Here is a 27,113-nt window from a genome sequence, read left to right as displayed (position 1 = left end):
CCCGGTGCCGGGGCGGGGAGGGCGCGGGGAGAGGCATTTATCGGGGTGGCCTTTCCAGCAGCACCGTGGCTGCAGTGCAGAGGCCCGGGGTGCAAGGACCCAAAGGCATCCAGTGTGCCCAGGTGTGTGAGATGTGGGGCAGGCCGGGCCAGATGATGCGGGGCCTGTGTGCTGGGGAGGGCGCGGCCCTTCATCCTTCCAAGCTTTGGCGAGCCCCCCAGACACTCCCAGGCAGGGAAAGCACAGACTCGGGTTTCCGTTTTGAGCCGGTCCCTCAGCACGGCTTGGACGGGGTTCTCTGGGCAGGGGCTGGAAGAGCAGTGAGGTGGCTGCTGTCATCACCCAGGCTGGAGACGACATGGCTTGAACCAGGCACTGGCTGTGGTGTAGAGATGAGCAGTCCTTGTCCTCGGAGTTAGAATTTAAGGATTGTGGGACTGGTCAAAAACTGCGTAACGTCCTCGAATCAGGGGACACTGGAAAATGAAGGCTAACCTCCAGACCCCGGGTTTGGCATCTTAGAGCCTCACGTGCACAGCCCGAGCTCCCTGGGTCCAATGGGAGAAGTGCAGGTCAGGGCGCGGGCACTTGGCAGGACAAGCCCAGCTGGGAATTCCGGGCCCCGAGGCTTCGGCTCCTCAGTGGGTGTGCACGCCCTGGTCCTGGCAAGGGCCCAGAAGGGGATATCAAAGGAGTGATTTCAAAGGTTCAGTGTATTCTGGAAGCCAAAAGCCATTGTGAAGCGAGACCAATGGCTGGAGGGTGAAGGTAACAGAGGTCCTGGAAAATCCAGAGCTGAAAGGCCTGAGCACACAGGGGTCACATGGGCAGGTAGAGACAGGCATGGGAAAGGGGGGTTATTCTGTCTGAAACATGGGGGCTGTGGTGCAGTCAGGATTTGTCCCAAGCTTTGTTTCAAGAGTATGGACAGTGCAGGGGTCCAGCCTCAAGGCTCCCTGTTCTGAGCTGCACCGGCTTGATATTGGGAAGGGGGCACCTTGCTGATTGGCCCTTCTGAGAGGAGGGAGGTCTGGGACCTCGACTCCAGAGTTGGAGCCTGGATTTCCTCAGAGACAGTGCCCCCTCCACCCAGCACCTTCCAAAACAGTCTGGGAGAACTCCCACCTACCACCTGTTTCCTCTCCTCCCTCACCTGCCCTCTACCCAGCAGCCCAGCCCAGCAGCGCGCCCTCCCCACAAGGCTGCTCTGGGTGACGCCAGCCCACTCCCACCCGGAAGCCCTGCACATGGCCCGTGGGTTGCCAGGCTGAGCCCCTCGGTGGGAAGGGCAGAGGAGAGCAGGAACAGTTGTCCTACTCTGTGTTCCTTCGGCTCACACACCCCCCCCAATGCCCCCTGATGCTTGAATACTGACTGGCTGATGCATCTGGAAGGTTCTCCTTGGTAGCCCAAGACCCAACCCTTCTTTCAACCACTCCAGCTCCTTCATTCTTCATCCACTCAGCAAATGCTGCTGGGGAGTCTCTCTGTGCAGGCTGCATGCTGGGCCCAGGGGCTGCAGACGGGAGCCAGCTCCCCCATCGGTGTCCATGACAGGGGACAGCCCACTCTGGAGGGAACGTCAGGGAAGGCTTCCCAGGCAGGCAGCTGTTTCCGGGGGCAGGCCGTGGGGGGGCTGCACAGGGTGGGGCAGCCGGAGTCTGGGCTGCCAAGGCAGAAGCCAAGCATGCAGAAAGAGCAGGGCAGGACATCCAGGCCCAGGATGCCCAGGGAAGGGCCTACAATAAGGAGCTGGCCCTTTATCCTCGGATGACCGGGGGCCACAGAAGACTTGTAAACAGGTAGGGGGCTGCTGTCCTGCCTGGGGGTTGCGGGCAGCATGAGAACAGGAGGAAAGATGGGAGCCGTAGAAGGGCTGGAAGGGGAGAGGGGGGCAGAGGTTGCACCCCAGGGTCCCATCAGAATGAAGGTCCAGGAGCTGTGTGACTGTACCCTGGCTAGAGCTGGGGGTGCTTCCCCCACTCTGACCCCCGGGCAGCCGCCACACCAGCCTGGCCTCAAGCAAACATTCCTCCCGTGGCCTGTCTGGTTGCCATGACAGCCCCTCCGCTGACAGGCCCAGATGGGGATGGGGATGGGATCGGGGGTTCCAGAAGGCCTGAGGCATTCCTGAGGAGGCAGACCCCCTCTGCACATTTAGTCTGTGAGAGGCACCTGCCCCAGCCCAGTTCACAGATGGGGAACCTGAGGCTCAGAGAAGTGCCTTTCCCTGTCCAAGGATCACACAGCTGGCCGGAACAGAGCTGAGGCAGGTCTCCATTCTCCTGCCAGAGGCTGTTAGCTAGAAATTTCCCCGTCTTCCTATAATCCCCAGGGGGAGAGGACGACAGAGATCCCCAAGCCTCTGCCTGGGACGGGCCCTCAACTGAACATAATATCTGCTTTCTCTGGAGGCTGCGGGGCCAGCACTGTGCTCTGGAGAAGTCCTGTCTCTGGAAACAGCTGGAGCTGGGTCCCAATCCGGCTGCTGCAAGTAGCTGTGATCCCCTCTGTTGAATGGGGGATCTGGTCCCCCTGTTGTTTTGAAGATCACACAAGACTTTGCCAGAAAGGGCTTGGCCTGGTCACCAGCATGAGGTGGTGCCCAGTAGGTATAGTGAGCACTAGAAGGTCTGTGGGGCCTGGGCTCACCCTTAGGCATTTTTGTTCCTGGAACACACACGTGTGCAGAGTTCCCAGACCTGAGAAATCATTGTTTTTAGTGACCATCTCGGTGTGCACACATAGAGCACCTACTGTATTCAGAGGGGTGAAGTCACCCAGGCGGTGGCACAGCCAGGAGTCGGGGCCAGGTCTGGTGACCCGCAGGCCTCCCTTAGTGGGGACCACCTTAGGTTCCCCTCCTTGGCCACCTTCCTGGTGCCCAAGTTACCAGAACGTGCACACAGAATGGGTGTTTGGGGTAGAGGTGCCTGGGGTGGGAGGAGGGCAGCCAGGGGCAAAGAGATGCACCCCTCAAAGTCTGGTCCCGCAGGGGCTCCCCAGGAAAGCCGCTCTGGGGTCCGGCCCTGCCAGACTTGCTGTGGCCCTGTGCTATGCCAGGCTCCCCCCGGCCCCCGAGGCTCTGAGAACCTCCCACGGGGGCGTCTCAGCCTTGCTCGGGACCACACACCTGGGGTTTTTGTTGTTGGGGAACATTCTGTGGGAACACCGCTTTAGGACTTTGCTGCAGGTGTCAGGTCTAGCTTGTTTGGTTTGAGGAAAAAGAAGTGAGGCGCCAGTGGGATTTGGAGTTGCTGGGAGGGGACAGAGACCCCTCCGTGGGGCTCAGCACAAAGGGGACAGGGAGACCTTGCACATCCTTACACAAGACAGGATGCCTGGGTCCTCACACTCAGGAGAGGCTCAGCGAGGGTGACAGTCCGAGTCAGCAGCTCTGCTGAGATGTGGTTGTTGGCCAACTCGGAGAGGTCCTTTCTGGTTTCCTTCACTCCCTTTTGCCCCCTCCAAATCAGGGTGAGAACCCCACTCTGAAAGCTCTGCTACGACGTGCTGGGTCATGTCAGCATGGGGAGCCTTGGGGTCGGGGCCCAAGAGGAGCTGTGGAGTCAGAAGACACACGTCAGGGACAAGGTCTCTGACGACACCGTCTGCCAGGCTGGCCTGGAGCCCAGAGACCAAAGCCCAGATTAGCAGGGCAAGGAGGGGCGGGAGGGTACGCACAGGAGTCAGGGGGACGTTTGTGATGCATGAGCCCCCAGGCCGTGCTGTGAGGGAGAAAGCCCCCCATCACTAGAGATGTGCAAGCAGAGGCCGACTGGCAAGGCTGCTTGGGAGGGGTCGTCTGTTGCATGGAGTTAGGCCAGGTGACCTTCAGGGTCCAGCCACAGCTCTTAGATGCAGAGTGAAGAAACTGCTGAGACCAACAGGTGAAATTAGAGGGGGAAGCCAGCCAGCCCAGGAGCACCGGTTACCTTCCTAAGCCTCCGTCTCCCATGAGTAAAACAGGGGCATTAAACCTACGAACTGTTGACTGAGCACTCGCTCAGCACCAGCACCCCAGGACCATCAGTTCATCTACTCCTCGTGGTGGTCTTCCAAGGCGTGCTTCTGACCCTTGTCTTACGGCGGGGGAGCCAAGGCTCCAGGGGCCCAGTAGCTCTCCCCAGGCCACACTGCCTCCCCGAGTATCGTCCCTATCCCCGGCACAGCAGCCATCAATCCCTTCCCACCCTTCTTTGCCCCGAATGCCGGCTGGGCTCGCCAACTCGGGGAGGCGGCATAACTCAGCCTCCCAACCCCCGTCGCTGGGAGCCAGGCCCCTTGGCCGCCGTGCTCCAACAGGGGGACTGGAGGAGTCGCGGGGGGGGGCCTCCCCCCACCTAGCAGCCCAGCCCACTTGCCTCACCCTGCCCTCTGGGCGCCCTGCAGACATCAACGAGTGCCTGGCCAACAACGGGGGCTGCGACCACTTCTGCCGCAACACCGTGGGCAGCTTCGAGTGTGGCTGCCGGAAGGGCTACAAGCTGCTCACCGACGAGCGGACGTGCCAAGGTGAGCCCCCGTGTGCCCCCAGCCTGCGCGGGCTCCTAGGGCCAGGGTGTGTCGGCCCCCACTGGCCATTCCAAATATGCACCTGCCCTTCCCCCCTTCTCTGTCCTTCATGACTCTAGAGGCCTTCAGGACACCCAGTCCAACCCGTCCCTTTTGTGGATGGGAAACTGAGGCCCGGAGGCACATCAGCACATGTGTATGTAAGGGGGGCTGCCACAGTGAGTCGGTGGCGGAGCTTGTCATCTCCAGCGCCCTGTCCTCCCTGGCCTCCTTCGGAGGCTTCAGAAGTGGGCTGCTGCCACCTGGTGGAAGGCATGGCACATTGCAGGCGCTCCCCTGCAGTCCTTCCTTAGGGTTCCCGGGGGGCCTGCGAGGAGCCACCAGGGTGATGTGAGGTCTGGGCAAAAGCCAGGAATCACAGTCCAGCACAAGTCCAGGAGTTATCGGGATGCAGTGAGAGCCCAGAGAATGGGCAGTGGGGGGAGGGGACACTGGTGAATAGGCGTTTTCCCAGAGGAGTGGCAGACTGTACATGGCAGAGTCGGGCTATCAGTGCAGCTCAGGGCTGGCCCTGGGGCAGCACGAGGCCCTGAGGGCCAAGGGATGCGTTCTCCCAAGGACACCCACGACGGCAAGAGCAGAAGGTTGGTAAGGGAGGGTCTGAGGCCAGCCTGTCCTGGGCCCATCCTATGACCCAAGCCAGTCCCCTCCCCTTCCTGGCTCGACCTCTTCATCCCTTGATGGGTCTCCTGGCTCTGTCTTCCCCTTAGGATGTGAGGGCCCGTTGGGAGCACGTCACCTGTCCAGGCTCCTCTACACTTTGACTTAGTTTCTCCATCTGCCTTGCCAAATTCTGTGGAGGGCTAAGGGAGGGCCCTTGACTTTGTATCCCCAGCTGCCTCGCGAGACAGGTGGGCCATCACTGAGGCGGCCATGACTTGTCTGCTTCTGGGCTCCAGCCAGTCTTCTCCACCCTCCACCTCTACCAGGCTCATCTCTCTGAGGCCCCCGGGGCTCTGGCCATGTCCCAGCCCTGCTCCAGCACCATGCCAGGCTCTAGTTTCCTTTGTCTGACACTCAGGCCTTTGGGATGGGGACCTCAGACACCTCCCCAACCCCCCTGAGCTCCACACAGTCCCCTGGAGGCCCCGTGCTGCCCCTTCCCAGCCTTTGCTCAGAGCGCCCTTCCCTCACTTCCATTCCTTCCTTCCAAGCTAGTCCCATCCTTCAAGGTCTAGTCCAGGTGCCACAAGTTCCAAGAGATCTTCCCAGATTCCCCTGCTGGGAGGGATCACATTGCTTTTGAGCACCCACAGTGTGATTCCTTCCTTGTGCTAGAATTATTAGAAACACATGTATATCGTCAACGTGTGTAGTCACGTGAGCTAATATATATTCAGAGAATGACCTCCAACTACAGTGCCCATGGAAAGGTGGGTCAGTGTCTGTTTTACCCTCAGGAGTCCCCATCAGCTGTCCCATGAGAGCCATTTTCCTCAGAATTTATGGCCAGGACAGACCTGTCTCCTACGATCATGTGGTTCATTTCCTCCTTTCTGATAACAAGCAGCCTGTGACCCTTTTTCGTTTTTTACCCTGGCTGCCAGGAAGCTCAGAATCATATTTCACATACTGTCAAGGCTATCTTGTTATCCCTTTTGGGTACATATTCCCCCCATACCCCTTTCTCTTCAGGCTGTTTTCCTTGTTTTCTCAAGAGACTTCTTGTAGCGATCGGAAAACACACTGTGGTTGGCATCCAAAAGGCCTGGCTTCATGTCCCAGTTCATTTGTTTCCTCAGGCAAGCCCCTATCAATCTCCTGCAGATGCGGATTAAATACTCGTCCTGATCACAATTGAATGTGAGGTATTAAAATGGCAGAGAGTCATAGTAATACCTTGTATCCACAGTACTTCCACCCTGCCCACTCCAGAAAAGATGGGAAATGGCTTCTAAGCCAGAAATGTAAGGTTAATGGAGACAAACTGGGAAATCAGGCCGTGACCAGAAGGCCAGCATTCACTGTGGGTTGGCTGTGCACTAAGCGTCAGGGCCCAGGGACTGTCTGTGCGCAGATGTGAGTTGAGCGACTGAGTGAGTGACAGGCCGTGCCCACCCACCGGGCCCTGAAACTCCTCCCCGCACTTTGTCTCCCTGTGGCCACACAGACATCGACGAGTGCTCCTTCGAGCGGACCTGCGACCACATCTGCATCAACTCCCCGGGCAGCTTCCAGTGCCTGTGTCACCGTGGCTACACACTCTATGGGACAACCCACTGCGGAGGTCTGCAGCCCGCCCGCCAGGGCCACCTCCCCCTTGAGGCACGCGCCTGGCCACACGGCCACCTAGGCTGCACCCCACACCCTGACCCCTGCCTTGACTCCAGAGGGCCTGGAAGGGACCTAAGCAAGGCCAGGTTCTGGTGGGCAGAGGGGCTCAGCCAAGAGCAGGGTGGGAAGATGGGGGCGGGGAGCAGCAAGTATCGGCTAGGTGACAGGCCTTGGGCCAGGTTGTGGGCATAGGCCCCAGAAATGGCAGTTATAAGGGACCTTCACTCCAGAACGGGAGATGGCCACTACACAGAGAATCCCGCAGATGATTCGTCCCAGTGGGAGAGGGTGGCAACAGAGAAGGGCAGCGTATGGAGACTGGGCGGTGGGGGAGGGGGGGTTCCTAAATGAGGAGCATGCCGGCAGGATCAGCATATGCAAAGGCACTGAGGTAGCCAGTAGGGGGACCCAGAAGCAGCGGTGGAACCCTGTGAGGGAAGGAGAATGTGGTGCTTGATGCAGATAGGAAGCAGGCCTTTGTGAGATGTGCGGGTGACTTGGGTTTTATCCTAGTGCAATGAAAGACTACTGGAGGGTTTAAGTAGGGGTGTGATGTGGGCATGTTCAGGTAATGAGATCACTCTAGCTGCCACGTGTTTAGGAGAGTGGAACCCAGGGCACCAGTAGGGAGACAGCTCCAGGCACGGGAGCCAGAGCTACTGAGCTTGGGCAGGGTTGAAGTGTGCCAAGAAGGGGAAGGTTCTAGAAGTGTTTAGCTACAGATGATGGGACTTGGAGATGTGCAGGCATGGCAGCTAGAGGTGGGGGAGCTGAGAATGGCCCCGAAGTCCTGGGGTCTCCTCATTTCCTGTGACCGCACTCCCTCTGCTGGGCAGCTGTGCAGGTCACATGGGGTTGGGTGTGAAGTGATCAGGCACAGCTGGTGTTGGGGGGAAGGGGCTCCTGGAGTGGGCTACAGATTCTTCTGGAGGGACCCCCAAAAACCTGGGCACTGGCTCCCCTGGGCCTGCCGCTCCCTGACTGCAGGCCACCCAGATGCTCAGAGCCAGGCACCCCAGGATGAGTTGGCCCAGCCCCTCTCCCCATCTCCAGCGGGTGCTCTGGTTTCTTGGAGGCCAGGGCAGGAAGGGCCTTGGAGGTGGCTTCTTTCACCCTGGGGCCCATTGCGCAGAGGGAAACAGCCTGTCTAAAGCCCCAGCGAGAGAGACCTCACGACCCCTGCCTCACGAGACCTGCTTGGCACTTGAATTTTGTGCCATGCTCTGCCCTTCCCCCAGTCCGGGTGCAGCTGCTGGAGTCCAGCAAACCGCTGGGGTTCCTGGGGGAGGGGGAGGGGTTGGTGTCTGTGTCCATCAGCCTCGTGTGTGTGCACTCCTGTGTGTGACGCATGCAACAGGTCTGCGTCTGATGAGTGGCCAGCTGCCGGCAGAGTCAGGGGAGTCTCGGCCCGCTTGTCCTGGGTAGCCCTGCCCTGCCAGCCAGCCTCCTGCCCTGATGGCCTTCTTCCCACCTGTGCTTCCAGATGTGGATGAGTGCAGCATGAACAATGGGAGCTGTGACCAGGGGTGCATCAACACCAAGGGCAGCTACGAATGCGTCTGCCCCCCGGGGAGGCGGCTCCACTGGAACCGGAAGGACTGTGTGGGTGAGTGCCCTCGGGTGGGCCGCTGCTGGGACCCCTGAAGAAGGGCCTGGGCGCTGGCTTCCCCCCTTCCACCAGGTGCCTGGATGGGAAGGGCAGTGACCTCTCAGGGTGGGATGAGCTTGGAGTGAGCAACACAGGGCCTACCTCACCTGGGAGGGGGGTTCTCGGCAGGGAATCTCTGCTGCTGGAATAGGGCTGATGGGAAGGAGGGCTTGGAGGTAGAGGGGACGTAGGTGGGAGAGCACACTGGGTGCCAGCCAGAAACACAGAATGGGACCTGCAGGGAGAGGGGTTCACAGAAGCGAAGATCTGGGGTTTAGTGTGTGCAGCCAGAGCTGTGGGCTCAGGAGGAGCTGGTGGCTCGGAGGGCGCAGCCGTCTCTGCTCCCCCTTCTTCCTCTGGTCCTGCCCAGGAAGCTGGGGGAGGGAAGGGGGTGGCTACTCAGGCTGCAGCAGCATCAGAGTCTGAAGGGCAGCCCCTGGGTCTGTGCAGCCCCACCACCTGCCCAGGCCACCAGCGCCACAAGGTACAGCATAGGAAGAGCAGCAGGGCTCCCAGAGAGCGCAGGGTTCCTGCGTCCCCTGCTGGCGGGCTCCCGAGACTTGGGGCAGCTCTAGGCTAAGTTCTGGGCAATCCCCCACGTTCATTAGTTCTGCAAACACGTGGTCGCCCACTACATGCCAGGCCTGCTGTGGACGCTGGGGCCATGGCCTTGAAACGGCTCTTAGATCCTGGCCCTGTCACGCCAAACATCCCCAGGGCAGCCAGAGCCAGCCTTTTATTTTCTTTTTTTAAAACTTTTTTTTTCTCCATGCCCAGTATGGAGCCCAACACAGGGCTTGAACTCATGACCCTGAGATCGAGACCTGAGCTGAGACCAAGAGTCAGAAATTTAACCGACTGAGCCACCCAGGCGCCCCCAGAGCTAGCCTTTTGAATCTGACTCAGAACATGTCCCCCTCTGCTCAAAGCCCCCCACTATTTCTCTTCATGTGGAAGCAAAGCCAGAGTTCTTAGAAGGGCCCAAAGGCTCCTGGACCTTGGCCTAATGGCCTTCATCCCTCACCCTCACCTGCCCTGTGCCAGCCTCAGTGACCTCGAGGCTGCTGCCCACCCCCAACTGACATGGCCGTGCCGGTGCTCCCCTCTTGGCCTGGAGGGCTCCTCGTCCCTATCGCTGTCTGCTCTGGGAGGCCTTCCCTGCACCCCTCCCACCACCCCCGCCTCCTCATTTTCTTTTCTCCCACTGTACTTCTCGCCACTAGACATAGTATCTGTATGCTCTACACAGCAGAGCACAGACCTCTGCCTGTCTCGTTCGCTGCTGGATCCCCAGCACCTCGGACAGAGCCTGGCAGGTGTAGGCACTCAGTACATACTTGCTGAATGAATGAGTGAAAGTATTGAAGAATGGATACCAACGCTTACATCCGCTAGCAAAAAGCTGAATGTACTTCAGTAAGGATTGCTGTGCTGTTCGGGCCGTCCTGGTGAGCAAAGGCAACCACTGCTCCCGTCCAGAGCTGCAGGGAGGAGCCTGTCTGGGGGCTAGAGAGGCAGAGTTATGTCGTGTGCATCCCAGGAACATGGCCCGTCCTGGGTACTAAGGGCGAATGGGTCGACTCCAGCCTTAGAAGCCTGATTACTGAGTGAATCTGCCACCCGTTGGCTGACTTTCCAAGCCTGGATGGATTGGCTTTCGGAGGCATGTCTGCTGATCGATGAGGGTCGTGCTAGGTCTGGTGTTGACTTGTTACCAAAGCTGTCGGGCCAGCAGGCTTTCTCTAAGTGTATGGGGAAGGGGCCCTCAGTCAGAGCTGCAGGAACGGCCACTGGGGCTTGTCTGGGTCCTCACACGGCCACCGACCCTGCACCAACAGTCATTGGTGGAGGTCTGATTGTCTGGTCACTGTCGGTCAGTGTGATTTTATCCCATTTCTCCTAAGTCATCTGCTAGGACCGTGGTGACTACATAGAAGCAGTTAGCATTCTGGACACTAGATGTGGGAAAACTGAGACGAACAAGCATAACTGAAAGTGTTCTTAGAAGGTTCTGGAAGGCCCTCTAGACCCATGACCCAAGAGTTCCCAGGGCTGACCAAGAAAACTGGTTCCACCAACTCCCTGAGTCTGCTGTCATGAGCAGGTTGCTTTCCCCTGTACTCTCGACATGGACCGTCCCACCTCACCCGTGCTGTGAATCCAGGTCCAAAGAGAGCTGGCAGTGACGAACCCCCTGACTGGTCAAAAGAAAATCCAAGGTCTCACTGTTACCCTGAGCGCTTGCCCTAGGAATTCAGCTTGGTCCGTCATGCCCCCGCAGCACGCCATAGGCTGTCTCATTTAATATAGCACCCAAGACAAGGGGCACATTTTTGATGATCCCTTGGAGCTGCCCCATTCCTGTGGATGGAACCGACAGCCTCCACGGTTTGCTTCACCTGATGTTGTTTGTGTCCCTCGGAAGGGAATTCTGTCCTCAGATGGTTTGCAAGAAGGCATCGTTCACTGAGGGGTGGGGGGAGCCATGGACTTGGAACAGCCTAATAGCCCCCCAGAACTGTCAGCTGTGGTCCTGGGGGGCATCGATGAGCAAGATCCCACGTAACAGATGGGATCCTCCTCAGCGGAGCTGTAGGGATATTGTCTGGGGTGATGTGGTGAGAACCAGTCGGCCACGTTGCCAGATAGCTGAATCCACCTTTCCCAGCGCGTGGGCATTCTCCTTCTCTTCTATGTATTGTCCACAGAGAATGCGTAATTCATAAGGTTTGTGTAACATGCTTCATGCCGGCTTTCAATACCGATTTCCCTGGCAATAGCTTGGGAGGACTGATTTAGAGAATCAGGATGGTGGCTATCACTAGCAAGGCCTAGATCCAGGCCAGTTATTACGGGTGGGGGAAGCATAAAAGGGCAGATCTGCGGGTGTAACCCTAAACGTGTAAGGTGGGAGAGCGTGACCCGAAGAACCAAGAACAAAGTTCTGCAAAGAAGCGCGTGGAAGACAGTGGTTGCAAACGTCAAGGAGAATTTATTCCAGTGGCCTTAGGTGAGAGCTGTCCCTGTGTATCATCTTCTGCCTGTCCTGAGAATCTTGGGAAATAGCTGGTTTGTGTGTTCTGTCCGCTTCTGGGGGTTCTCTCGAGAACCCCAGTTCAAGATCTGTAAGTTGTGACTTCGTAGTAAGTTCTAAAAAATCCACTTCTGTGTTCCCAGAAGATATGGGGTAAAAAGACAGTGAAACCTCTGAGTGGTTTATGAATAACCCTCACAGTAAAAGGTGTCTGCATATTACTAAATGAGTAAGTTGGACTATCCCAGATAAGGAACTCAGGATCTAGGAATATTTTAGCTCCTACGAGTGGTGTGTTTTTCCCAACAAACGACTGCTTTGATTCATCCAGAAAGTAAACATGTTTATGAGTGCGCATTTATAACCTGTAAAATCCATTTGGAGATGCCCAAGGGGTCGCTTAGGGTTTGTTGTGGTCTTTACACCTTACCCAGGATTCTGCTGACTGCAGGTGAGCCTTGAACCGCCTATCTCCTCCGCTGGCCTGGGAGAGTCTCTCACCCCGTCGTCTGACCCCACAGCCGGTCTGTCCCTACTGGGATGAGTTTTCTTAGAGGAAACATTAGCACACGTCCGTGTGAGGTGTTCTGGTGGGTCCAGGGGGCCGTCCTGGCCTCACCGGGCTACCATCCTCAGGGGACTTGCAACGCAGTTGTTCCCCTTGGCTCCTTCTCAGAGTAGGAAGGCAAACCTAGTGTGTCGGCAGCGGAATCCCCACCTCTCGCACGGATCCGTCTTTCTGTGCTGTCGGAAGTCCTTGCCTAGGGGTCCCGTTTAGCGTGATGATCCAGGAAGCATTGCCTCTGACTTCCATCCCTTGTACCGTTGGGCCTCTGTGTCTTAGTCGTGGGCAGTAAACCTCTCTGTTTCCAGAGCACCAGTGGAACGCTACAGCCGTTGGTAGACAGAGCTATCTTTGATCTTTAGCAACGGAACATGCCCTAGAGAGGGCCACAGGTTTGGCCACTAGAGCCAACCTGAGTCCCTTAGGGCTTGACTCCAGCCTGGATAGTTCTTGAAAATCCAACCTAGTGTCGTCTCTCCTCCTTTCGTTTTTTGTTTTTATTAACAGCTTCATTGAGATATAATTCACATGCCACACAAGTCTCCATTTAGTGTGCAGTTCAGTGGTGTTTCGGATAATCACAGAATTGTGCAACCACAATGCATTTTAGAGCATTTTCATTACTCTGGAAAGAAACCCTATGCCCACAGCAGTCGCTTCTCATTTTCCCTCAACCCCCCAGCCCTAGGCAACCATCATCTACTTTTGTCTCCATGAATTTGCCAATTCTGGACACTCGGCGTAAGTGAATCGTACAACATGGGGCTTGTTATTCCATTTAGTGTCATATTTCCAAGGTCACCTGTGTCATAGTGCGTGTCACTGCTTCATTCCTCCTGATGGCCATATTATATCCCACTGTCTGCTTGGCCCACATCTTGTTTATCCACTCATCGGTTGATGGACATGTGGGTTGTTTCCAGTTTGGGGCATGTCATGAAGAACGCTGTTGTGAACAGTCCTGTAAGGTGTCTGTGTCGACATATGTTTTCCGTTTCCTAGGATGTATGCCCAGGGGTGGAATTGCTGGGTCATGCCCTAACCCTGGGTTTAACTTTTGAGGAACTGCCAACCTGTTTTCCAAAGAGGCTACGCCATTTGACGTCCCACCAGCAGTATGTGAGTTTCCAATTTCTCCACGTCTTCAGCCACCTTTGCTGTTTCCTGACTTTTCGATTATGGCCATTCTTGCAGGGTGTGAAATAGTTTCTCATTGTGGTTTTGATTTCATATTTCCCTGGCAGCCAGTGGTGTTGAGTACCTTTCCATGTGCTTACTATTTGTAGATGTTCTTGAAAGAAGTGTCTATTCAGATCCTTTGCCCGTTTTTAAAATTGTGTTATCTGTCCTTATTATTCAGTTATAAGAGTTCTTCATGTACTCTAGATACAAGCTTCGTACCAGATATATGATTTGCAAGGGATTTTCCCCATTCTGTGTACTGTCTTTTCATTTTCTTGATGGTGTTTTTTGAAGCATAAGGTCCAATTTATGTATTTTTTTTCCTTCGGCTGCTTGTGGTTTGGGTGTCATTTTTAAGAAACCACTGCCTAACCCAAGGTCCCAAATATTTACAGCTATTTTCTTCTAAGAGCTGTATAGTTTTAGCTCTTATACTTAGGTCTTCGATCCATTGTGAATTAATTTGTATACGGTGTGAGACAGGGATCCACCTTCATTCTTTTGAGTGGGGATATTCAGTTGTCACCGTGCCATTTGTTGAAAAGACCATTCTTTTTCCCCATTGAATTATCTTGCCTTTCTCTTAAAATCATTTGGCCATAAATGTGTGGATTTATTTCTGGGTTGTCTTTTCCATTGATCCATTTGTCCCAATGCCCATATCCCACTGTCTTGATTAATGTAGGTTTATAGTAAGTTTTTAAATCATGAAGTGAGGATCTTCCAACTCAGTTTTTTGTGTTCAAGATTGATCTGGCTATTCTTGAACTTGCCTTGAGTTTCCATGTGAATTTTTAAGTCTCTTCATTTTTAAGATACGTGCCATCAACCAACAATATTGAGTCGGGATTGGTACGGGATGTCCAAAAGATGTGTTTTGGATATGAGCATGTCTCAAGTACAGACACAGAGAGATGAGTTTCTCCCTCAGGAACGGGTAGGAGCAGGGGCCCCTGGGTGGCTCAGTAATTAAGCATCTGCCTTCGGCTCAGGGCGTGATCCCGGTGATCTGGGATCGAGCTCCACATCAGGCTCCTCCGCTGGGAGCCTGCTTCTTCCTCTCCCACTCCCCCTGCTTGTGCTCCCTCTCTCGCTGGCTGTCTCTATCTCTGTCGAATAAATAGATAAAATCTTAAAAAAAAAAAAACAACACCCTCATCTGTGGTTTAAAAAGAAAAAGGAAGGGGTAGGAGTTGCTCAGTGGTAATATGAGGAGGACAAAGGAACCAGATACCATAATTAGTTCAATGACGAGTGGAGAAAATCCTGGGTGTTTTCAGTTCTCAGTGGAGATCATCCTGCATGTGGTACCCTCGGATTAAAGGTAATTCTAGGACAAGATCTGAAGATACTCCACCTACTTTAGCCAAGGCATTGTCCTGAGGCAGGGAGGATGAGCCTTGGTCATGGGTATTTGCCATGTTGTCGAGCTTGGATCCTGAGAGCATGGCCTAACTTTTGTGTGTTCGTAAAAAAAAAAAAAAAAAAAAAAAGTATGGCAGTCTGGACTCTTCTTGGGCTCTGTTCCATTTGTTCTGCTGATGCTGTGGAAGCTTTGCTGCAGGGATCCTGTTTTTGAATCATACATAATATGTATATTAAGGCTCCTGTCAGCTATAATTTGAATCATGTGTAGGAGAATTTTCTGGGACCTCTAAAAATAACCTCACAGGTATATTTTAGGTGTGTTTATTTGGAGGCATATTTTAGCTGGCAGTCCCATTTGCAGAGGAGGTCCTGCCCCAGGACATGGGTAGGGGCTTTGACCCACAGAAGGGAGGGTTGTCTTCCAGTAACGGCTCCCAAGGAGCGGTTACAGCGTGGAACCTGGGAAAGGACCAAGGCTTGTTAGAGTGCCCACTGCCTCAGTGGTTTTAGTAGATCAAGGGCAAGGCCCCCCCAAACCTTCTGCAACTTCCTGTCCATGTTCAGAGCTGCCTCCTACTATCTTCATTCATATTCTCCCACAACCAGGCATTCTTACTTTAAGGAAACGAACTTTTTTTTTCTTTCCTTTTTTTCTTTCTTTTTTTTTTTTTCTTATCACCAGTCAGTTTGCCTTTCCTCTCGCTTGTTAGGTGACTTCACACTTTCCTCTGGGCTTTGGCGTTCTGCGGTGGTGGGATCGATGGGTGTATATGGGGGGGTCAGAGATGTTGCCTACATGCAGCCCGTGAGCTCGCTTCCTGCTGTTTCCCGGGTGCCGCGGGCGTCCCCAGAGACAAAGGGCTTCAGTGCTCAGCACAGCAACCAGCATGAGAAGCACATTTGTGTGGGTTCCCCTGCCCCACCCCCAGGTCCCGTCTGCCCCCTCGACACCGTGCAGGCAGAGAATTTGCTTCCCAGCCTGGGAAACTCACCACTTCTATAGTGAACAGGCCGGGCTGCTCCTTCTCTAGGAAGAGATGTCCCCGCATTCCTCTCGCAGCTGCTTGAGGCAAACACAACCCTAAGAAACGGTCTGGGGAAGGAGCTGTCCACGCTTTGTGTCCTCGGGGTCCCAGCGAGAGCACCCGGAGAGCGCCCATGCTCAGGGCTGGAATGGTCTGCCCTTCCCAATGAGTGGTCCCCATTGGTACCGGAAAGCAGAGCTGTTGTCCGCCAGTAATCACTGGCGATTCCCTTTTTTGGAGAAAATCCAGGGAAGTGTTGGGGGCTTAGGTCTCCCTTGGATGTTTATAGATGGTTGTCCTTCTGCTTCTCAAGCAGCGAGAACATTGGTTCCTCCTGGGGCCCTTCTGTCTTGCATTATCTGTAGGCAGCTTTCCTTGAAGATTCCTGATTCGTTGGGAACAGAGGACTTTCGGTCTTGTATTTACTTGGGGGCCAGCCGTTTTATCTGGAGGGCCGTGAGTTTGCTTTTATTTCTAGATTATTTACTTTCTAAGACTCCTTGAGAATGTCCAGCCGCATGTTGAAGATCACCCACACTGGTGATTTCCCACTTCCGTGTATTTTTCCGGCTGAGTCCCCTACTTCAGCCTGCTCGCCCGAGCGACCCGACCCTTGACGACAGCCTCCGAGGGGCGCTTCCGGGGGTGTGCCCATGTCAGCCAGTTGTCACTGAGCAGCCAGACGGGGATAAAACCAGTTCTGAGTTGACCATGGCTATAGACCTGTCAGTCCTCAAAAGATTAAAAAACACCCGAGAGGGACACCTGGGTGGCTCAATCAGTTAAGTGTCTGCCTTCCACTCGGGTCATGATCCCAGGGTTCTGGGATCGAGCCCCACATCAGGATCCCTGCTCGTGGAGGAGTCTGCTTCTCCCTCTGCCTGATGCTCTCTGTGCTTGTGTGCTCACACGCTCGCGCGCACGCGCTCTCTCTCTCTCTCTCTGACAAATAAAATATTTTTATAAATAAGTAAATAAATAAAAGACACTTGCAGAACTCTGAAGAGTTTAGTTTGGACATCTCCGGACACCTAATGGATGTGTCCAGTGGCTGCCCCAGAGAGGGGCTCCCAGTGACCCTCGCACGCTTGGAGGTCGATCACTGCCAAGAGGCCCTTGTCACTTCCACATGCTCCCTTACACAGAAGGCCATGGACACCTGCTCTGGAGAATCCAGCCCTGCCCTCTAGTCTGGGCCTGTGGCACAAACCTTCTCACAGACAGCCTGGACTGGTCAGAGGGAGGAGGGGACAGGCCAGCTGTCTGGACCCAGCATCCCCACACGTCCAAGTGCATGTGGACCCCGCCATCTTCCAGCCCCGTCCCACCAGGGTCTGGTCACAGGATGGGGATGTGGCAGGAGTCCCCAGTGGTCCACACTCAGGGGCAGAGCCCCCAGAAGCCTCCACCCTGGTCCCCTCCAGCCCTCTCTTATGTCTTCCCCTCCTCAGAGACGGGCAAGTGCCTTTCTCGGGCCAAGGCCTCCCCCTGGGCCCAGCTGTCCTGCAGCAAGGTGGGCGGTGTGGAGAGCTGCTCCCTTTCCTGCCCAGCCCACTCACTCTTCGTGCCAGGTAACCTGAGGCCATCCCCGGGAAGCAATGAGGGAGTGGGGTGGGGGGCTTCCTTCCCTGGAGTCTAGCCCCTGCTCCCTGCCATTATCCAGGAAAGAGCCCGACCTAGGAATGTGGTCCCCTGGCCCTGATCACTGAGTGATCCTGGCCTGCTGTCTGGTTCCCTCTGGGCCGCAGCGTCCGTCTCCACAAGTGCAGTGGGCTCGTTCCCTCCCAGCTGCTTACCCACAGCGAGCCCTCTGAGGCCTCCAGGATCAGGGGGCACTGGAGTGGGGGGGGGGTAGCCGAGTCCATCTCACCCCTGGCCTCTCTGCAGACTCGGACAACAGCTACAGCCTGAGCTGCGGCGTCCCAGGTCTCCAGGGCAAGATGCCACCGAAACGCAACGGCACCGGTTCCAGCACTGGGCCCAGCTGCGCAGGTAGCCCCCGGCCTGTCCGTGCTGCACGCGCCCGGGGACCCCTGGATGTCGCGTCCACCCCCAGACTCGGACGAGAGGGAGGGACACTGCCTAGGGAAGAGCTTCCTGGCTTGGTGCCAGCCCAGCATGGCCTAGGGTGCTGGCGAGCTGAGAGCAGGACCGGGTCCTCTGGGCCACACTCCAGTGCTGCCCAACTCCACGGGTCTCAGACTCCCTTCCAGTGAAGTGAGTCACCTCTACTGTGACCACGAGGCCCCAGAAGTCCTGGGGGCACAGCACACTCCCGTGCCCTTCGGGACCTACCAGCCAGTCGCAGTCAGCAGGGCACAGCCAGCTCCCGTGCCCACGGGCATGTCTTCAGCCTCCTTTCCTAGTCAGGAAGTTGAGTTCAATGCTAGGGAGCATCTGTGTGCATTTAACACATACAGGATGTGATGCTGAGTATCTGCAATTGTCGGTCTTCAGCCAAGCCGCTGGGATTTGCTCTTGGAAGGAATCAGCAGTTCAGGGCATCTGTCTTATTTCAAAGCCCCTTCCCTTCCTTGCTTCCCTCTCTCTTCTGTTCTGTCGCCTTTCCTAACAGCATGAGCCATGTGAACTGGCCTGGGCGGTGGGGAAGAGGTGGGAGGCCTGCCTTTCCTCCTCCACAGAAGACTCCTGGCCGGGTGCCCCCCCCCCCGGCTTGAGCATGGCCCCACCATCCATGCTCCCACCTTTTTCAGGCTATGCAGGGAGAGGAATGAGGCAGCAGAGTCTCCCCCAGCCCCAGCCCCCAGTGGATTTGTCCCACTGGCCGCCCCCTAACACTCAGGCACTCCCTCTGTGGCCCCCCGGCCCCACAGCCTCCCTGCCCACAGGAGAGGCCGCCACATGGGGGGATTTGGGCTTTCCCCAGGTGTGCCTGCCCCCATCAGGCAGAAGGCCCGCTTCAAGATCCGAGATGCCAAGTGCCACCTCCGGCCCCACGGCCGGGAGCCAGCAAAGGAGACCCTGAGGCAGCTGCTGCTGGGTGAGTGGGCTGCCATGGTGCCAACCCACACAAAGGGTGGTGGGGGTCCCCGCGCCCGAGAGCTAGGAGCCCAGGGTCCAGCAGGGCTGGGTTTCCAGTGGTGGAACCCAGCTCCAACCCTCTTTGTCCTCACCATCATGGTCCCTGAGCCCCAGGAGCCAGGCCTGGAGCACTATAGATGGGTGGTGGTGTCCCTTTGGAAGAAGGCCAGCATTTGAGTGGAAAATCTGGGTCCCCCAGCATCCCTGGGGCCCATCGTTCCTGCCTCACCCGGGGCTAGATGAACTCCTCCAGGGCTGGTGCTATGGGTGCAGCCTATGTCCAGAAGGCCTCCCAGGGCTCACTTAGTGGCTCATTCTTGAAGGGGGGGGGGCCAAGAAGGGCTTTCCAGGCTGGATGGTAGCCGGGGGAGAGCTTGGTGAGAAGGGCCCAGGAGAAGAGCATCCCAGCTCTGTTTCCACAAAGATTCCTGAACACCTTAGGATTCCTCCCCAAAGCTAACAGAGCACAGCCCTCAAGCCGACCTAACCCGGGCCAAGCCCCACAGAGCCGAGCTGCACAGCGTCACTAAGGAAGTATGTGCGAATGCCTCCGTGTGCAGCAGCGCGATGGACTCAGAGGACTGGTGCAGGGCCTGGCTCAGCCACTAGCCCCTCTTGAGACCTCGAGCCAGCCTGGCGTCCAGCCTCAGTTTCCCGTTCTGCCCCACGGACTATTAGGCAAAGCAGGAGCCTTGCTGTTGGTAACCTGTGCACAGGGCTCCGCAGGACGCTGCTTCCTGCCTTGTGCCGCCTTTGCCATAGCAGTCCCTTCTTTGTCCAGAAAACTGCCATCTGACCTCTGTGACCCTGAAATGTGACTCCTCCAAGAAGAGGCGCCGTGGCAAAAAGTCCCCATCCAAGGAGGTGACCCACATCACAGCAGAGTTCGAGGTGGAGACAAAGATGGAAGAGGCGTCAGGTGCGTGAGGCTGCTAAAGGCCTCAGGGAGGACAGGGGCCTGGGAGGGCTGGCAGGGGTGTGCCAGACGTGACGCTGGGCGAGCACCTGCGCCGCGGCTACTGGAGGTACAGGTCAACCAGACAGTGGGGGAGCTGGGGAGGGTAGGCGCCGGGTAGCCCAGGCTGGAAGAGGAGACCCAGGGCAATGAGAGGAACAGGGCTCAGCGGCCCAATGTGACGGCCACACGGCCTCTCTCCACCCCTTCATGCCCTCGCTGGGGCCTGGAAGGGCTCATGCCTATACAGTTTCCAGAACAATTGAGCCAAGGGCCTATCTTTCCCGGGTTCCAGAAGGGGGCTTATAATGCTGGCTTGTGTTTTGTATCAGTGCTTTCTTCTTGGCTGCAAATGAGTGTTGAGTTGAGACAGAGGAGTTGAGATCTGTCAACAGATATGTGCTGTGTGTGCTGAGCCCCAGGCCCTATAGAAACAGGGGACCAGACCAGGGTCCTCCTGCTGGCAGCTCTCCCAGCCAGGGGAGGCAGACCTCACACAAACCACCCAGTGCCAAGGGAGACCCTGGGTGGTGGGGGCATGAGAGCAAACAGGGCACGGAGCGGAGAGGTCTCCCCAAGACAGGGATCCAGGACGTCTTCCTAGAAGAGGTGCCGTTTGAATCAGGACTTAAAATCAAAAGTTCACCAATTGGGAAAGGTGGCAGGGAATGGCATTCAGGCAGAGGGAATGGGATAGGCAAAGGCACAGAGGTCAGAGGGAATGGGATGTGCTAGGAGGCAGTGAGCAGGACCGGGTGGCTAGAAAGCGGAGTTCACAGTGGGTGTCGGAGGGCTGGGGGTGAGGGCTGGCAAGCCAGGCAGGGGCACCACTACAAGGGGCCTTGGATGCAAGCCAGAGAGCTGGGCGTTATCCTGGGAACAGTGGCAGCCTCGAGCGTGTTGAGTGGCAGGGAGGAGCGACCGTCCGTGAGCTGTGTCCTGGGGAAGTGATGCGTTGCCGTGGCGGAGGCCCGGTTTCTCCTCCAATCTGCAGTGCGGCCTTGAGTGGGTCATACCTTTCGGACCCTCCGTCTCCTCTTCTGTCAGATGGACGCCACAGTGGCACCTCAGCCCCCAGCTGCTGCGTGAACGTGCTGGGGGGCAGAGGCCTGGCGGAGGGGAAGCTCGGGGAAGAGGCTGCTCCGAGGGGGTTGCGAGTCACCGTCCCTCCCGCCCCTGCAGACACCTGCGAGGCGGACTGCATGCGGAAGCGCGCTGAGCAGAGCCTGCAGGCCGCCATCAAGACTCTGCGGAAATCCATCAGCCGGCAGCATTTCTCCGTCCAGGTCGCAGGCACAGAGTACGCGATGGCCCAGTGGCCGGCCAAGGCCCTGGAGGGCCAGGGGGCGTGCGGCACAGGCCAGGTGTTACAGGACGGGAAATGCGGTGCGTCCCTGCCTGTGGCCACTGGGATGCCCACTCGGCAAACCTTCTCTGCCCTTCCTCCCACGGGGGCCTGGGTCAGCAGACACGCTGGGAGGGGACAGCGAGGCAGAAGCCTGCCAGAGAGAAGCACTCCTGTGCTCATCCTAACGGCTGTCATTTGAAGAGCACTCCCCCGGTGCCAGGCCCTGGGCAAGGCTCTTGCTGGGCAAACATTTGCACGCACGAGCTTCACCACAATCCTGAGGCGGGTGGACAGAGAGAGCACAGGCCACCATGGCCACAGCAGAGCGGCGGGAGGGGCACAGGGACTAGTCTGTGTGGCTAGAGAGGGCTTCCCAGCAGAGGCAGCGTGGGAGCTGGGGGCGGAGGAGGAGCACGGCGAAGACGCACGAGGGTGAGAGCCAGCAGGGTGCAGCACGGGCCGCCGGGAAGCAGGCGAGGCTGGGCCCACGACAGGAGCTGGGGCAGGGCTGCCAGCCAGGTCCAGGCCCAGGAGGCTGGGGACTTGACCCGAGCCCCTGGAACTGGCCTGTTGAGAGGGGATGAGTCTAGAGACACCCCGGGGTGGTTTCCTGCAGGAGAACGGACAGAGCCCTTGTTCTGCTGGGGTTCACGTGTACCGGGGAAAGAAGGCAGCCAGTGAGCAAGCAAGCACACCCACAGGCCAGGTGGGACAGCTGCCTCCAGGCCTTGAGGGCCACGGTGCTCCTCCGGGGTGCTGGAAACCACAGGAACGTTCCAAGCAAAAGAGCAACCTCTTCCGCGAGCGAGGACAGGGGAGGGGAGACCAGGCGGAAGTCAATAGAGCTTTGAACGGGGTGGGGGTCTGGCAGCAGGGCAGGAAGGAACAGACAGATTGAGAGAGCACTTTGGAGGGCCGGCTGGGAGGAAGGAGGCTTCGAGGGCACCCCCAAGGGCCCCCCGCAGAGGTGCACCCGTCTCTGATCTGGGGAACCTGGGGAAGACGTGGCCGGTGGAGACGGAGTGTTCTGTCTGTACTCGCTAGCTCAGACGTACGTGCGTCATCCGTGTGAAGACGTTGAATGTTAGGGTGGTTGGAGCCACAGATCTGGGGTACAAAGAATAGGCTGGGCCAGAGAGATCAGTTGGGGAGCCACTGGAGAAGAGGTGGATTTAGGGGTGTGGGGGGAAGGAAGGACTCTGCCTCAAGCAGTGGAGTGGGCATGGCAGGAGGGCAGGGGCCTTCGTGATGTCAGTCTTTCATGCTTTTCAAAGATTTTATTTATTTATTTATTTATTTGAGAGAAAGAGAGTGAACACACGGGCATGTGCAAGGGGAGGGGCAGTGGGAGAAGAAGAAGCAGGTTCCCCACTGAGCAGAGAGCTTGGCTTGATCCCAGAACCCCCGAGATCATGACCTGAGCCAAAGGCAGACGCTTCACTGATTGAGCCACCCAGGCGCCCCATGCTTTTATTTTTAATAGCTTATTTTGAAATAATTTCAAGCTTTCAGAAATGTTGCCGGGCAGTACAAGGAACTTCCATGGTTTCTTCATCCGGCTTCCCCCGTGGGCTGCCTCAGATGCATTCAGCCCACACGGCCCAGTTCCGCACTCCCCACGGCGTCTCTGTCCTGCACGTTGAGTGTCCTGTCTCTCCAGATTCCTTGCGTGTGGCACAGTCCCTCGCTCTTTCCCCGCCTCTCCAGTCCTCCTGCTGTCCCTAAGTGCTGTAGGATGACCCTCCTGGGGCTGCGTCCCATGTTTCCATGACCCACGGGGCAGGCAGTCTCGGCAGGAAAACCACGCAGGATGCCTTCTCTTCAGCGCCCCCGTCAGGAGGCACAGGATACTGACCCAGGCCGCCACGGTTCCTCCACGCCCTTTTCCTTCCGCAGCTGAGGACGATTTGCTGGGAATGTATTCTGCGTTTGTACTAGCAAACTGCTCCTCATCAGACATCCTCCCGCCCAGCAGCAGCCATGGCCCTCAGTAACAGCTCCCGCCAGAGCAGCCGCGTGTCCGATGGCTGCTGGATGGTATCCTCTCTCCCTGCCAGCCCTTGTCCGTGTGTATCAGTCAGCGTTCTCCTGTGAGGTAGAGCTTTTCCTCCCACCGCCCCGCTTACAGGTGTATCTGCGCGTCCACATGTCTGTGTATTTATATCAGTGTGGACTCAGAGACTCCTCTGTTCTTCACTGGGGTTGTAATCCAAGCCTAGCATTAGTTAGTTCAGTGCTCAGATCATCCCTAGGATAGCCAGTAGGTTCCTGGTCAAGCCGGTTCCCCGTCCTTTGGACATGCCCCACCCTGCATCACTCGCTGGGGATTCTTGGGCAGCAAACTTGTACTTTCCCTGCCACAGCCTTCGCAATCGGTCAGGGACCCCAGGACCCTGAGAGGAGGAAGATATGCAGAAGCCAAAGCTGGGGTCCTTGTTGCCACTGGAGTGTCCTTGCTTCCAGGCTCTCTCATTGGACAGAACTAGAAAGTATGGGTGTATGTTACACACGGCTGTGTATATGTATTTCCATAGGTATAGGTGGGTACAGAGGTGTGTGTGTGTGTGTGTGTGTGTGTGTGTGTGTGTGTGTTTTATAAAACCATGCGTTCACACCAGTACCTCCAATTCAGTAGCTCGGGGTTCTTCCTAACCTCCCCTCCTTCCATGTCTCTAAATTCCTTCTCCAGAAAAAAGTTCAGCGCCCTGTCTCCTTATTTCCTCGGTCAGCTTTCTTACTCATCAGTTTGCTGTATGCAGCCGACCGCACCGGCTCTGGATGACCCTCAGCCACCAGGCCTCCCTGCCCCCGCCTCTGTCAGTCCCCCACAAACATCCTCTGCACCGCCCCCATGTCCTCAGATGGCCACTCCACCCCATGGGGAAGGAAGGGGTAGGGTAGGAGAGCTGGGTTTGGACAAAATGCCCATGGGACAGCCAGGAAACTCTTGGTTCACAGGCCAAGGGGTCAGGGTTAGAGGGCAGGATGTGGGGCAGAGAGAGAAGTAAGGGCTGAGCAGGAACAGCCAGGATGGGGCAGGAGACCAGGGTCAGGCTTCCGGGCTCTTCACACATGGCTGCTGCCTTGTTCCTACCCCAGCTCTTCTGAGACGGCTCTGGGCCCCTTGAGCCCAAGGACGAGGGATGTGCTCTATCTGGGAGGACAGAGCCTGGGTTTGAGGTACCAGGAGACAGACCCCCTGGCCACCATACCCCACCTCCGCCACCAGCAATCTCTCTGCCTTGCCTCTGCAGTGGCCTGCGGGCCTGGCACCTACTTCAGCGGAGATCCTGGCCAGTGCGTGCCGTGTGCGCCGGGGTCCTACCAGGACGGGGACGGCCAACTCAGCTGCACGCCATGCCCCAGCAGCGAGGGGCTCGGCCTGGCTGGTGCCCGCAACGTATCCGAATGTGGAGGCGAGTGTGGGTCCCCCCTGGAGGGAGGGGCTGGTTGGGGCGGTGGGGGGTCTGGCGGCATCTTCCCGTTTCTACTGAGGTCCCCAAAGCAAAGGCCCAGTCCCTGGTGAGAGTCCGTAAAGCTCTCTGCCATGCGCAGAGCCTGTCGTGACTTCCAGGCTGCGACACTCACAGAGGGCACTGGTGCCCGGAGCATCTGTGTGCCAGCAAGCACGGGGCTGTGCCTGGTGCACCCGAGAATTGCAGCATGCAGTTTGGAAAGGACTTTACAGTTTACAAACACTTAGTCATGTACGGGCGAATGTACTGTCTATGATGGAGGTACGTAGTGCTTTATGGTTGACCAAACGTGTCACACGGTATGGAGCACCGCACCATCATCAAAAGGCTTTATGGGGGCGGGGGTCCCATCTACTTGGCAAGAACGGTTCTCTCAAGAAGAACTTTGCAGTTCGTGCTATAGATGGTTTAGAAAGCCCTTTTTCAGTTTACCAAGCACAACTTGGTTTGCAAAGAGCTTTTCCATTTACTGCCTCACTTAACCACATCTGTGATATGGGCTCACACCCCCACCCATCAGCCTCCCTTCCCCAGCCGTCATGGGGACCACCCAAGAGAATGGGTGGGGAAAGGTGTGCCTGCCAGGGTGGGTGGGTGGGATCCTTAGGACAGTAGAGACCACCAGCCAGCCTTCTCTGGGATACAGAAGAGATCAGAGCCCAGCCCTGAGTCCCTGCAGGCTAGCTGGCTGTGCCCTCCAAGAGTGTGGTCTCTGCCCTTAGCAGGGACAGTGACTGAGAGCAGAGAGCAGCCACTGGTAGGAGCAGAGAACTCAGGGCCTGGGCAGAGAGGGCACTCAACCCACCCCTCACTCAATGCCAAAGCACCCTCTGCCTCCCGACTTAATGCTGGGTGTGTCGTTCCCTCCCTTTGTCCCAGCCATAGCCTCAGGCACCTCACAGACCCCCACTCCCTCTGCCCTGGCCCAGCCCTGCAGACAGACAACCCCAGTCAGCCTGGACCCCAGTTCCTCATGTGGAAAGCACAGTGTGGCCTGCACCCCAGGGGGACCCCCTCCAACATCTCCCCTCCACATGTGGGGTCCACACTCCCCAGCTCAGCAGCCAAGCCACTTGCTCTTCAACTTGTAGCCCTTCTTGCTAGTGGGAGAGGTGAAGCCAAGCCTGGCCAAGGCCCCATAGTGCCTGAGCCGCTGGCAACATCCGGACTGGGGGGCAGGCCTTGTGCAGCCCAGGCTCCTTCCCCCAAGTTCCCCCCCCGCCCAGCACCACCCCCAGCCGTGGTGCCCTTCCCCAGGGAAGGTGAGGGTTGAGAGCAGGTCTGGACCGAGGCGTCTGGACCTCCCGCCAGCCTGAGCCATGACCTCTGACTTCCAGGCCAGTGCTCCCCAGGCTTCTTCTCCCCAGATGGCTTCAGGCCCTGCCAGGCCTGCCCAGTGGGCACGTACCAGCCTGAGCCTGGGCGCACGGGCTGCTTCCCCTGCGGAGGAGGGCTGCTCACCAAGCACGAGGGCACAGTCTCCTTCCAAGACTGCGAGGCCAAAGGTGAGTCAGCGGGCCGTGCAGGGGCGTTTCCGTCAACACCTCTCACCTCCCGTGTGGCAGGTCTCCCAGGGCAGAGCAGCAGCCCCGAGCTGCCGGCAGTGGACACGGTGATGAGCACTGTGCCACACCCTAGGACAGGGACAGCGGGGTTCCACACAGTCCCACCCGAGGGTCTCAGGTGGGAGAGCCAGGCAGGCGCAGTGGTTACAGACGGGAGCTTTGAGCCTGGTTCAAAGGAAAGTTTTTTTGGGGAGTGGGGAGTGAAGAAATGCAGGGGCAGCGAGGGCAGTGGGGCGAAGTCGGAGCTTACCTGGAGACCCTCCCTTCGGGGCCGTGGGGGTCCTGCTGTCCGGCTGCAGCTTCCCCTCCATGGCCACCAAACCCCCCTGATGAGCCTGCCTCCCCTTCCACACGCTCCCGCCCTGCCAAGGGCCTCTTCCTCCCGCTGACCCTGATATTCTTGGGAACAGACAGACAGAAACCTCCCTTCTAGGAGAGAAAACTCCATCTACCTCCAGTTCCTGCCAGGATTTCTCCTTCTTACTGTGAACCTTGTAAAAAGAGTGTCTGGACTGCACTTCCTCTCCCCTCACCCTCTCCCAAACCCCACTAGTCAGACTCTCACCCCACTGCCCCCTGATCATTGCTTCCATCAAGGCTGGAGCCAAGTAGCTTGCCAGCCTGCATCTCCCACAGCCCCGTGGCCCCAGGCCCCACTCAGCCTCACCCACCCGCCCCTCACCTGATAGCGCTGGGGTCCCCGGCCTGGGCACTCACTCCAGAGTCTGGAGAGAAAGAGCATCCAGTGACCCCACTTTCTGTCCCCAGCCCCGCCTCTGTCCTGAACTCGATGCTACACCCTCCTGCTGGGGGACAGCCCCGGTCATATCTAGCAAGAACCTGTCACCCCACGGGCCAGAGCCCCTCATCTTTGCTGCACAGCCAGCTGACACCAGCTCTGTCCTGCCAGGTGCCCAAGAAGACCTTGGAGTCCCCCTGAGTGCTCTTTCTCTGACCTCACATCCAGTCTGTCCGTAGCCCCTGCCAGCTGCTCTGACCTCTCAGCACCCCACTGCTGCCCCCTGAGCCAGGCCACTGCTACCTGCCCCCCCCCCC

General features: G+C 57.3%; 1 protein-coding gene across 2 annotated transcripts in view; it reads left to right on the top strand.

Annotated features, from left to right (window-relative positions):
• SCUBE1 (signal peptide, CUB domain and EGF like domain containing 1) overlaps positions 1-27,113 on the top strand; it is a 136,574-nt gene that overhangs the window by 102,463 nt on the left and 6,998 nt on the right. For both annotated transcript variants that reach the window (XM_040637675.1, XM_040637674.1), the window contains 10 exons: positions 4,393-4,515; positions 6,686-6,802; positions 8,333-8,455; positions 17,123-17,242; positions 17,559-17,663; positions 18,559-18,672; positions 19,495-19,632; positions 20,851-21,054; positions 24,271-24,432; positions 25,830-25,997. In XM_040637675.1, the coding sequence (XP_040493609.1) occupies positions 4,393-4,515; positions 6,686-6,802; positions 8,333-8,455; positions 17,123-17,242; positions 17,559-17,663; positions 18,559-18,672; positions 19,495-19,632; positions 20,851-21,054; positions 24,271-24,432; positions 25,830-25,997 (1,374 nt within the window). The remainder of the gene's footprint in view (positions 1-4,392; positions 4,516-6,685; positions 6,803-8,332; positions 8,456-17,122; positions 17,243-17,558; positions 17,664-18,558; positions 18,673-19,494; positions 19,633-20,850; positions 21,055-24,270; positions 24,433-25,829; positions 25,998-27,113) is intronic.

Source organism: Ursus maritimus, unplaced genomic scaffold, assembly GCF_017311325.1.
Source record: "Ursus maritimus isolate PB19 unplaced genomic scaffold, ASM1731132v1 scaffold_21, whole genome shotgun sequence".
Taxonomy (NCBI): Eukaryota; Metazoa; Chordata; class Mammalia; order Carnivora; family Ursidae; genus Ursus; species Ursus maritimus.
This window is presented reverse-complemented; position numbering and strand designations above follow the sequence as displayed.